Source organism: Poromitra crassiceps (genome assembly GCF_964638095.1).
Source record: "Poromitra crassiceps genome assembly, chromosome: 10".
Taxonomy (NCBI): domain Eukaryota; kingdom Metazoa; phylum Chordata; class Actinopteri; order Beryciformes; family Melamphaidae; genus Poromitra; species Poromitra crassiceps.
Genome location: NC_139631.1, coordinates 29,741,495 through 29,753,550, shown reverse-complemented (window position 1 = coordinate 29,753,550; position 12,056 = coordinate 29,741,495). Strand labels below are relative to the sequence as shown.

The following is a 12,056-nucleotide window of genomic DNA, read 5'->3' as shown; positions in this document are numbered from 1 at the left end:
ACAGAGGAAACGCTGCCAGATTTTTTGAAGGGGACTCTTTATTTCTGAGCGCTGTATTTACCAAACACCCGCAGGTCCATTCCCCGGTGATCTGAGCCAGCCTGGTTGGACACAGTGCAGTAGTATCGACCGGCGTCACTCAGCTGAACCCCATGTATACGCAAGGAGCCCTCTGACAGCATGGTAAATCTGAAACACATACACAAAATACTGAGTGGACAGAATATTGGGAAAAGCAGTTCTCCCCCCGTAAGACCTGGTAAAAGTTATGATATTGTGAATGTATTATACCTGATCATAGAAACATGCAAAACCCAAAAGGCTGGGACCTACTTGTTGTTATCCTGAATCACAGGGAAGCCATCTTTCCTCCACATGACTGTAGGAGAAGAGTCTCCTTCAACTTCACAAGGTAAAACCGCATCCTGGCTGATGTGTGCTATCACCACTGAACTGCTCTCCTTTATAACCGGTGGCACTAGAGGAGTAGAAAGTGACATATTCATGTAAGGCTTTGTGACAAACCTGTAGAACCTTCTTTGATCAAATAATTTCAATTAAACTATTTTTGTCCCCCATCAAAAGGGGATATAATGGATCGGTCTCCGATCACTGTAATGTTGAGTTTGTGCCACTAGGGGGTGACATTGACTATGAATGGGACTAGATCTAAGGGTGGATCTACATCACTGGTGGGGGGCAACATGTTTACGTGCTTACATGAACCATATTGTGATATACACTGGTATTGAGAATGACCCTTTGATTATCGTGATATTGATTTCAACCGTATCGCCCAGCCCGAGTATACCCTGTTTGTTCGGTTGTCTCTCTTGTCTCCTTCCCTTCTCCCTCCGTTCTCTCGCTTCTCTCACTCCCCTTCTCCCCCCTCCTCTCTCTCCCTCTAATATAAGATTGTTCAAATCCTGCTTATTGATCGTGCTTAGCTACACCTAGCTAGGCACACTCTCTGTAAAGCCCTCTTAGACATGCTCGTGAATGAGGGCTATACAAATAAACTTGACTTTAGTCATTTGCTTGTATTCTCTGTATGGTTGACTCACAGAGAATCTCCACGGTGAAAAAGAGGCTGCTGCTTCCGGCGATGTTGGTGACCACGCAGCTGTACTGACCGCTGTCCTCGGTCCTGACCTCCTGTATCTCCAGGTACTGGCCCCCTGCCAGCCGCTGGATACGACCGCCCAGCTGACACAATGGGGGAATGGTAGGAAAGTCACATGACAGGACATACTCACAGTGCACATCTTAGCTTTTTGCTTCCCCTGTCCCTGTGTATACCTGCAGTTTGGCATCATCCTTGTACCACTCTATATCAGGAGGGGGGTCACTGTCCGCCAGGCACTCCAGGGTGACGTGTCCCTTGAATGGCACTGCCACGGTCCTCACATCACCAGAGCCAAGGAGGGTCGGTGGCACTGGAACAACAAAGTAATACGACCATTGATTATCAGGGGGCGGACTTCATTTAGGTGACCTTACGGTGCAAATCTCCGATCATGAAGAATGCACCCATCAAAACAATGGCACCCAGATCATAATGTGACAAAGTATCCCTGTGTGGTTGACTTGACTCATAGATGAGGGGTTTCCTCTCAAATGAACAATGTGCAACAATGTGGCAGAACAGTGTGCGTCACCTTGGACCCGGACCCAGTGGTTTTGTCCATCCTCTCCAGCTAGGCTGCTTGCCAAACAGGTGTACAGCCCCGCATCCTCCACCTTCAAAAAGACCACATTCATCATGTGGAGTGCTTCTCCCATAACAATGCTACAGCAGCAGGGGGTGATACTGTTACAAGCTTCAATCCTTTACTTCTTTTGGCCAGCTGAATTTGATATTGAAGAGCTATTTTTGCAACTTCATAACTCAAAATGCAAGTCTGTCTCATGCCAAAGTCATACATTACAAATGTCATAAAAAATGTAGTCTCAAACTACGAGTAAACCTCATGTCGTGCTGTCATGAGCTATCAGCCCTTGTGTGAAAGGTTCAGGCAATAAAATTGAAAAAATGTTTCCAATTCAATGAATCACTACATAATCAAAACCATGTATGGCACAAGTTCAAAGCCTTTAAACACATGCTAAAGCTGCATTACGCTGCATTAACTTCACAATTTGGCGCCCCGAGTGGCAGGATTTCTCCCTTGCTGAGACAGTTTGCACCTTGACCTTAAAAACACCTGAAATTAATTTGGGCAAATTAAGCAAATCTACATGGTCTCAAGTACAGTAGGGGAGATGGGACACTCCCCTTTTGTTACAGCTCCAATTTGTCATTCAGGCTGATTAAAACAAGGATCTTGCCTTGTGCAGCTTCAACTTGCCGATTATGATCAAATACTGTAGGTTTTACCTGAACTTTGCTAATCCTGACAAAGTGTCCATCCTGCTGTACAATGTCAGTCCCTTCCAAGGGGCGGCCATCTTTGAGCCAGCTGAGGGTGGGAGGGGGAACCCCCGCTGCAGAGCACTCCAACTCCAGTGGACTGTTAGCCGCTATGGTCAGCTCCTCCGGCGAGCTGGAGCTGGATATCTTTGGAGGCTCTGGATTAGAAAGCATGATGTTTACAGCATTCGTTCAAGCAGTTAATTATGACTCGACCCAAAAAAAGAATCTCAATCTCAAGGTTTTGCGATTACCGAGCACAGTGAGGTTGAAGCTCTTGGTGCTGCTTCCAGCCTGGTTGCTGGCCACGCAGCTGTAGAGCCCGGCGTCTGAGGGCCCCACGTCGGGCAGCTGCAGCCGCGTCTCCTGACCGTCCAGCAGCAGGTTGCGGTGGAGGGACAGCGGCTGGCCGTCCTTCATCCACGTCAGAGTGGGAGGGGGGACGCCCCGCGCCTCACAGGTCAACGTCACCAAGGACCCCTGGACCACTGTGACTGGCTCCACTGGTTCCACATGGTCCACACCGGGGGGCACTGCAGAGCACACATGCACGTCAGTGTGTACAGTAATGTTGGGGAACATCATCAACTTTTACATTTCTAAATTACAGAGGATCCAATTAAGGTTAAGGTCACTATTAGCCAAGCTCTCAACAAGTTACCTTATATCTATTCAAAAATACGATAATTTGTTTTTAATTTTTTTTAAGTCATTTTGTAAGAGCTGAGGTGACTACTCCAACAAAACAAATTGTAGAAATCTTATAAGCAAAACCCTCCTGCTGTGGACCTGAATTGGGCTTAATTCTACTAGGGTGCTAATGATAAGATGATGATTTGGAGGTGGGTCAGTACCTTGGACCTGGACATCATAGCTGAGCTCGGCGAGTCCAGCTCGACTGCGCGCCACACATGTGTAAACTCCAGAATCAGACAGCTGCACAGGAGAAATCCTAATAGACAATGAAGGGGAAAAACACTCAACATCACCTCAGTTGAACACTTCTGGACACATCACCCTGTTTATGAATCATCTTTATATCTTAACTGACCTGACCACAGAGTCACCAGAGAGGAGGCGTGTCCGGGGAGAGAGGAGCAGGGGGCGCCCATTCTTCAGCCAGCTGATCTGGGGTGGGGGGTTCCCTGCTGCCTGGCACTCCAGGGTCACGACACTGTCCTGCGTGGTCTGCACCTCTCTGGGGGCAGTGGTCTCACCAGAGATAGATGGGGGGACTGTGAAAAATCAGATTGAATCAAAATCAATCAAATCCACCTCATCATCCCACATTATTCAGTCCTCAACTCTATACCGTGATAGCTGATGTGTAAAGCAATTTGAGTATCTAGAAAGGCACTATATAAATGCAATAATACAATTATTATTAATTATTATTATTATTATTATTATTATTATTATTATTATTATTATTATTATCATAATCATTATTATTATTATTATTATTATCATTATTATTATCATTATCATTATTATTATTATTATTATTATTATTATTATAAACAGCATTAAACATTTAAACTGACCTAGTACAAACAGGCTGTAGATTTTGCTCTCCTGGCCAGCAGGGCTGACAGCCAGACAGGTGTATGTCCCAGAATCCTTGGGACTTAGCCTCAGTAAGGTTAAGGTGCTGCCATCTGGGGTTATACTGCCGAATGTCAAAGACACACAACACATTGTTATATTACATTTTCCTTTGCCCCGGCCCTAATCCAAACCAGGCTCTTATTTGTCCAACCAGGGTTCCTATCCCATCACCATCACCATCCCTCACCGACACCCACACACACACCCAGACGCACGCACACACACACACACACCCACACACACACCCAGACGCACGCACACACACACACCCAGACGCACGCACACACACACACACACCCACACACACACCCAGACTCATGCACGCACACGCACACACACACACACACGCACGCACGCACGCACACGCACGCACTCGCGCACGCACGCACGCACACACACACACGCACTCGCACGCGCGCGCACGCATAAATAAGTACATTATGATTACTACTACAAACTAATACAATCATCCAGTGATGTATGCATTTACAGGGGACTGTGAATGAGAGAGGATTACTCTATGTGCTGGGTGTCTGATCCCTCTAGAGTCACTCCATCCTTCAGCCAGCTGAGTTGGGGTGCGGGGATTCCAGTGGCTCTGCACTCCAGGGTCAGCTCCTCTCCCATGGGAGCACTCAGGTCAGATGGGTGGCTGGAGTCCAGGATGGTGGGCGATACTAAGAAGTCAGTATCATGGGACAAAGATGACTGTTAAATACTACTCAAATGAATTTGCCCATAGATGGATCATTTACAGGTTGTGTGTATCTGCTATTGCTCAGATTGCAAATAACATTGTTACCCTGCACGGTGAGCGTGTAGTCTTTCTGTGTTACTCCCTCGCCGTTCTTGGCCATACAGGTGTACGTCCCAGCATGAGACAGAGTGAGAGGCCCCAGCTCCAGCCTGTTGCCTCGAACAGACCACTGCCAATGCAGACTGCTCTCTGGAAAAGCAAACATATTGACTTACACCAGCTTTCACACATGGGAAATAACAATTTGTCCCTAATCATTCCCTTCCTCTTACCAATAGGGGTGCCATCCTTGAGCCAGGCGATGCTGGGCACAGGAACCCCCGAGGCCTCACACAGCAGCGTCACATGGGAGCCCAGGGTCTGGATCAGGGACTCCTGGAGAGGCCCGTCCAGGACAGGGGGAACTGTGGAAGTTAATTATGTTATGATTAAAAATATATACTGATGACTAAATATTGGAGGCAGTTGTGATAGCGTTACTGTACGTGAGAACACAATAGAGGCATTCTTCTCACCATGAACCGTCAACCTGAATGTCCTGTCCACCTGTCCAGCCACATTGGAAACTTTGCAGGTGTAGGTGCCACCGTCCGCCACCTAGGGAGCAGAAAGGAACATTAGCAAAAAATAAAAAAAATAATTGTATTTTCTTTTATTGCAGCATTCTAAAGCCTGCAAATATTTAAAAAAAATAAAAATAACAAGTGACCTGAACTCCTATGATCTCCAGCTGGTGGCGATCCACCTTCAGCCCGTTCCCCGGAGCCAGCTGCAGGCCGTTCTTGTACCACGTGACGTCGGGCTGAGGGGCGCCGCGGGCCTCGCAGCGCAGGGTGACAGAGGAGCCCACCTGAGGGGTCAGCACCTCGGACTCAGAGTCCAGACGCGGCTTGAGGCTGGGCAACACTGTCGGTTTGTACATTCAGACAAAGGAGGCATGATGACCTCAACGTGATTCATCTATAATGGCTGTGATTCACCCCTCAACCATCCCACTGTTACAGCTGCTCTGTTGCCTGCAGGTGTTGTCGTTTATGAGATGATATAAGTTTTTTCCCAGGCGATGTTTTGAGATCTGATCATCTGTACACATTGCTGACTCGTACAGATGAGATCACTGTGTGGGTTTTCTCACCGTAAACACTGAGCAAGAGGCTCTTTTGATCCTGGCCAGCTGAGTTAGTGGCGGTGCACACATATTGTCCCGCATCTTCCACTCTTGCCCGGGGCAACTGCAGCATCTGGCCGCCTGTAACAGCAATAAAAAGATACTGTAAAATGTAATATTTGTGCCATATGATTAAATGGAAACGAAGGCGACGCTCCTGTTGTGTTCTGGTCAAAGTTCAGAGACGGTGAGAAACAAAACACAAGTATCATAGAGTACCGCAGGGATGATGGTTTTTTTGTAGGCCAGCCCAGAAGTTAGCATCACGCTGGTTCGCTTGTCTGGACTTCAATGGGATTTTTGTATGGGGATTTCAGTTAGATGCCTGAAATAAGGTCTGTGGTTAACGCAAATTTATGAAACCGAGACCTTTGTGTTCATCTCCACAAATGAACGCCACTTTTATGATGTTTGAAGCGTAAATGTGATCGTCAAAAATCACGATTGCCAGAAAACGCAGGTGACTTTGGTGGTTTTGGGACTCATTCCTTGCGACACTCTATTTGGGTGCTGCAGACAGCCCAGATCTGACCTGGGAGGATTTGGATGCCGGTGCTGAACTGGAGGATCTGGCCGTCTCTGGTCCAGGTGATCTCCGGTGGAGGGTAGGCCTGGACGTCACACAGCAAGGACACCATGTGGCCCTCGATCACACTCACCTCCTCCTCGTGCGGGCCGATGACCCTAGGGGGCACTGGAGGAGAGGAAAAGGCTTTGATTACACACTTACAAGGGATTCTGCAGCAGTGTCTCCGTCCTCTCAAACTAACATCCACTTGTTTTAACTAAATAACACAATGAAGTATCAAGGTCCTATTGTGATTGCCTCATGGAATTATGGAGGTAGTAGTGGTAGAAGCATTTTGAGAGTTATGCTTCTCTCACCTTGCACCGTCAGGCTGAAGAGTTTCTCAACTGCGCCGACCTTGTTCTCGGCCACGCACAGGTACCCAGCCATGTCGGACACCTGGACACTGAGGAGCTGAGAGAGATGGAAGGGGGTTAGGGGGGTTATATTCCTCAACAATACACCATGTGTTTGTTACGGTTGGCTGGTTTTTCTCCCATTTTCTCCCCAATTGTACTTTCCCCTGCTCTCCCGGTCATTGCTCCACTAGCACGCTTGTTGTAGACTAGCACATGCTTCCTCCAACACATATGCACTCGCCAGCCGCTTCTTTTCACCTGACAGCGAGGAGTTCACAGCAGGACGTAGTGCGTGGGAGCATCACGCTATTCCACCCTGTTCCCCTCCACCGGAACAGAGGAGGCACTATAGTGCAGCGACCCCACCGGCTTCCCACCCGCAGACGCGGCCAATTGTGTCTGTAGGAACGTCTGGCCAAGCCGGGAACGAGTCTCCGTGGAGGTAGGCGAGTGCTTTTACCTCGACACTACCCAGACGCCCGCTTCATTGTAGTATTTGAGTCTAACCCCGACTAACCTGGAGTCGTGTCCCCTCCTCACTGATGTGGTGCTGTGTGTCTGTGTGCACTGGCTGGCCGTCCCGCAGCCAGGAGATGGCGGGTGCTGGGTGACCCGTCGCATCACAGTGGAGGACCACGGTGCTGTTGACCACCGCTCCGATTTCCTCCATGAACTGCTCTGATGCGCCCATGATCACAGGAGGGACTGAGGAGGTCAAATTCAACAACAGTCATCATCTTCAGAGATTGTCATCATACTGAATGTCTAATCATTAGACATGCGTTAGACTCTAATGCACACGACATTTAAACTGCTATGCAAAATGTCCACGCTCACCCAGGACCTCCAGTTCAAAGTGCATGCGGTCCTCCCCTGCCTCATTGACAGCCTGGCATGTGTACTTTCCAGCGTCTTCCTTCTGCACTCGGGGGATCTGTAGCACCTGTCCACCTGAGAGGACAAATCAACTCAATCATGGATTCATCCATGCACATATGATGGCCCATTGGCACGAAACAACAGCATTCCTGGTTTAATTGCCCCCTGGGTTAGCCCTGACCTGGAAGCAGTACCACTCCATCAGCGGGGGTAAGTTGACGTCCTTCTCTGTACCAGCTGAGCTTGGGCGGGGGGATGGCGTTGCTCGAGCAGGACAGGCTGATGGAATGGCCCAGGACCACGTCCCTCTTTTCTGTCATGTCCTCGTGGTTATCCTCATCCTCATCTCCCAGACCCCAGGCTTCTTCCCTGTTATTCACCCGGTGGAAGATTGGAGGAACTAGCAAAGCAAAGTATGAGTCAATTCACGTTCAAAAACTATTTTTTTTTTTACCTTAAAAAAGTCCATGAGGAAATTCTAGTGAATGCATTTGAACTGAGTAAATTGAATAATGATCCCAAGGAAACAGGTTTAATTGAACGCTGCTGACTGGTAACACACCCTGGATGGTGATGTGAAAGTCTCTCTTGTCCTCTCCTGCAGAGTTGGTGACCACACAGGTGTACTGCCCCTCATGGGACAGCATGGCGTTCTCTATGTGGAGGATGTGGCCACTCTCTCGTATACCAGCATGGAGGCTTCCACTCAGCAGCTAAACAAGAAACCAGTAGGGTGATACAATATTCTCATTTCCTGTGAAGCACTGTGAACATTTGACTGCTCCATTGCCCAAAATCAGCATAATATACCTGCAGAGGCTTAACATACCTGCAGGGGGTTAATAGGTTTGTTGATCAGTACCAATTATTCAACTATTACTTCACCAGCTGCTGAGATTTTACTACTATTACAGTATTCTGCATCATTATATGACCTCATCACTACAGTATGTCTCTGTTGGACGTCTGCTGTATAAATTTTAGCTACCTTACTCATCTCTGAAAATGTGACTTTCTAATTTGTGTCATTTATAGGCCACCGTAACACAATGGAGTCCTGTGCAGGCAGATACAAGTTCTAAATGCAGGTCCTATTTCAATGATTTCAATAGCACTTCATCAATATATTTGATCTGACTCCATGTTTGCAGCAGTTGGTGATACAGGTAATACAACGCTTAGGATCACACACACACCAACCTGTCCATCTTTGAACCATTGAGTCTTGGGTTCAGGGAAGCCTTTGGCCAGGCAGGATAGAGTTAAAGTACCATTGATCCGGCACTTTAACTCCCGGCCACCAAAAGTCAAGGACGGAGAGTCTCCTTCTATCTGTGGCGGGACTGCAGAGAGGAGGGGGAAAGGACATAAGGGTAAAAAAAACGATGTGTACGCGGTGTACATCAGATAAAAGCAAGACCGGGCCGGGGGCATATCTCTTACCCAGGACGCTCAGGGAATAGTGTTTGATGGCGGTGCCAGCTGGGCTGGTGGCCCTGCAGGTATAGAGGCCGGCGCTGTCTCCCCGTGCCGAGCCCAGTCGCAGAGCCTGGCCGCCACGCGTGTAGGTCAGCTGGGCGCTGGACACGATGGGCTGGTTGTCCTTCAGCCAGGTGATGCTGGGCACGGGAGAGCCCTCCACATCGCAGGGCAGGACGGTGGGGAAACCCAGCACCACAGACACCTCAGAGGTCCCACTGGGGCCCCGGATGGTAGGGGGAGCTGAAGAGAGGGAGAGAGACGGGGGAGGAGGAGGGCACTATGATTTTCACACTTCCACTCATTCCAACAAGCAGAATATATCTGCAGGGGGTTGATAGGGTCGTGCTGTGTGCTGGTTGGTTGGTTCGTAACACTTGTTCATGCATTATGCATACCCCCAACCCTCCACCAAAGCACCTATTAAAAAACACACACAAAATAAAACTCCACCCACGCACCACATACAGTACTTGTATTTTCAACAATAGAACAGTGCTAAGGGTGTGACAGTATTGCAAGACCTACAGTGATATATGACCTCTTCACTAGACTCTGTTGGATCTGTTGCTCTAATTAGCTAGTCTGCTCATGCATATTGTGAAAACGTGACTTTATTGTTTGTGTGAATTACAGGATACTATAATGGGCAGAAGAGGGTAGAGGCTTTACCAGGGACTTGTGTGGGAGGAGATCAGTTCTAGCGATGTTGTTGCAATCCATACTGGTCAGGTCAATAAATGTCATAGATACCCAATACGCATACCACTTTTAATGTTATCTTTTAAATATATATATTCTCATTGGATTTAACCCCATGATGTCATGAGTGCATGGCTGGTGCATTTTAGCCCACTGAGTCACTGCGATGCCTATATTTGACTTCAGTCAAGTTATTTCATGGGAAATCAAGGTAGAGGGCTTCACCTTGCACAGTGAGTCTGAACTGGCGCATCTGAGTCCCTGCGTTGTTGCTGGCCAGACACTGGTAAATTCCCTGGTCCCTCAATCTGACTGACTTCACCTTCAGCACCTGGCCGTCTTCCAGAAACTCCACATGAGGGTCTCCATCACGGGACAGAACCCTGGAGAGAGCAGGCGATGGGGGATCAAATCGATACAGCGGTTAAGGCGTTTCTATGGGTCTATGGGTGAAACGAGTCGAGTCTGTATGCTTACTTACTCTCCATCGCGGCTCCACTCCACTCGGGGCGCTGGACGCCCGCTGACCCGGCACTGGAAATCCACCTCCTGGCCCAATACCACAGTGACCTCCTGCAGTCCGGATGTGCCTGAGATCACCGGTGGAGCTGTGCCAGAACACACGCACGCACGCATGCGCACACACACACACACACACACACACACACACACACACACACACACACACACACACACACACACACACACACACACACACACACACACACACACACAGCAGATGAACAAAGGAAAATAGACACTGGATGGTTTACTTAACGTTACTGGCAGTGTTTACGAGCTCACCTTGCACCACTATGTTATATTGTCTCCTGGCCTCTCCAGCTGAGTTGTGGGCTGTGCAGGCAAATTGGCCTGCATGTTCTGACTGAACTCTGTAGATTCTCAGTAGTCTATTCCCATTCTGCAGATATACTCCAGGACTGTCCACCTAGACACAATCCAAAATAGCGATTACCTAGTGTTACACTAGTGTAATTATCTTTGCAACCACTTGGTGGCATTGTACAGCTAGATATCATCGAGACATAAACAAGTACACAAGTTTGAAGTATTTCCCCTTGAAACTCACACGCTGACCATCTTTAGTCCAGGCGATTGATGGAGAGGGGATCCCAAAGGCATCACAGCCAAGAGTGAGAGGCTGCTTCAAGGTGACAGTGAGGTTCCGGGGCTGGCCATCTTCTTGGATCTCAGGGGGAACTAGAGCAGTACAGGAAAGAAAAGAAAGATTTGTTCATCTCTACTATCAGACATTTCAGGGTGCCATTGATCATGTGTAGCTATTGCTGTTAGGTGGGGGGGGGGGGGGAACATAGATTGAACTAAGTCTCACCATTCACTTTCAACCTGGTCTTTCTCTCAACAGAGCCGGCATCATTGCTTGCGACACATTTGAAGTCCCCACTGTGACTGGCAGATGCTGCAGTAATCACAAGAGATCCGTCCCTGGCCAGAGAAAGCTCTGATTGGTCGGCTTGTATCTCCAGGCCATTCTTGAACCACCGCACTTTGGGCGGCGGTGACCCTGCAGAAGGGGGACAAGAAGGGGTTGGTAGTGAGGTAAGGTTTTAAAATGAAACTTTATCGATCATGTCTGACAGAAAGAAAAGTTACCCCCATCTCTGAGCTTCTCTACGGGAGAAGTCCATGGGCAAGCGGCCCAGACTAGGAAAAAACAGGGTCTACATTTATCTGCGGGACAGCGGGGGGAACTTTGCCAAAATGGTTAGAGAGTCCTCTCAGCCCGCAAGCTCAAGATTTCAAGGTCAGATTCACATTTAAAAAAGCAAGACACAATATACGGGGTAGATGTGACATAATGCGAGCATCGAGATTTATCAGCGGAAACTGAGGCGAGGGTCTTCTTGAGCAGTAAGAATAGGAGTGGTTGGACAAGCAGTTCAAAGGGCTTGGTGCACGCACTCAGGTGCCTAAAACAGATGTGTTCTGGGCAAGAAGAGACAGATGGAATGGGGGAAAGAGAGGAGACAGAGGGGCAGATCGTGTACCCCACAGAGCCAGGACAAGGACAGGGCCACACCAAGACTGTCCTGTGCAGTCGCAATGAAAGCGCAGCACAGAGGAGCTATCCAAATGCCATATGG

The 12,056-nt window shown here is 48.4% G+C and overlaps 1 protein-coding gene across 1 annotated transcript in view; it reads right to left on the bottom strand.

Moving 5' to 3' along the window:
* hmcn2 (hemicentin 2) overlaps window positions 1-12,056 on the bottom strand; it is a gene marked incomplete at both ends in the record, with an annotated part of 68,249 nt that overhangs the window by 19,526 nt on the left and 36,667 nt on the right. The window contains 29 exons of the mRNA XM_083643815.1: window positions 62-189; window positions 334-478; window positions 1,065-1,206; window positions 1,300-1,436; window positions 1,659-1,740; window positions 2,378-2,568; window positions 2,665-2,943; window positions 3,265-3,362; window positions 3,462-3,645; window positions 3,955-4,079; window positions 4,536-4,695; window positions 4,821-4,964; window positions 5,048-5,179; window positions 5,291-5,372; window positions 5,485-5,681; window positions 5,911-6,024; window positions 6,476-6,637; window positions 6,829-6,925; window positions 7,388-7,575; window positions 7,708-7,821; window positions 7,931-8,149; window positions 8,312-8,462; window positions 8,950-9,092; window positions 9,193-9,471; window positions 10,156-10,313; window positions 10,412-10,538; window positions 10,735-10,879; window positions 11,021-11,151; window positions 11,285-11,476. Of these exons, the coding sequence (XP_083499941.1) occupies window positions 62-189; window positions 334-478; window positions 1,065-1,206; window positions 1,300-1,436; window positions 1,659-1,740; window positions 2,378-2,568; window positions 2,665-2,943; window positions 3,265-3,362; window positions 3,462-3,645; window positions 3,955-4,079; window positions 4,536-4,695; window positions 4,821-4,964; window positions 5,048-5,179; window positions 5,291-5,372; window positions 5,485-5,681; window positions 5,911-6,024; window positions 6,476-6,637; window positions 6,829-6,925; window positions 7,388-7,575; window positions 7,708-7,821; window positions 7,931-8,149; window positions 8,312-8,462; window positions 8,950-9,092; window positions 9,193-9,471; window positions 10,156-10,313; window positions 10,412-10,538; window positions 10,735-10,879; window positions 11,021-11,151; window positions 11,285-11,476 (4,446 nt within the window). The remainder of the gene's footprint in view (window positions 1-61; window positions 190-333; window positions 479-1,064; window positions 1,207-1,299; window positions 1,437-1,658; window positions 1,741-2,377; window positions 2,569-2,664; window positions 2,944-3,264; window positions 3,363-3,461; window positions 3,646-3,954; window positions 4,080-4,535; window positions 4,696-4,820; window positions 4,965-5,047; window positions 5,180-5,290; window positions 5,373-5,484; window positions 5,682-5,910; window positions 6,025-6,475; window positions 6,638-6,828; window positions 6,926-7,387; window positions 7,576-7,707; window positions 7,822-7,930; window positions 8,150-8,311; window positions 8,463-8,949; window positions 9,093-9,192; window positions 9,472-10,155; window positions 10,314-10,411; window positions 10,539-10,734; window positions 10,880-11,020; window positions 11,152-11,284; window positions 11,477-12,056) is intronic.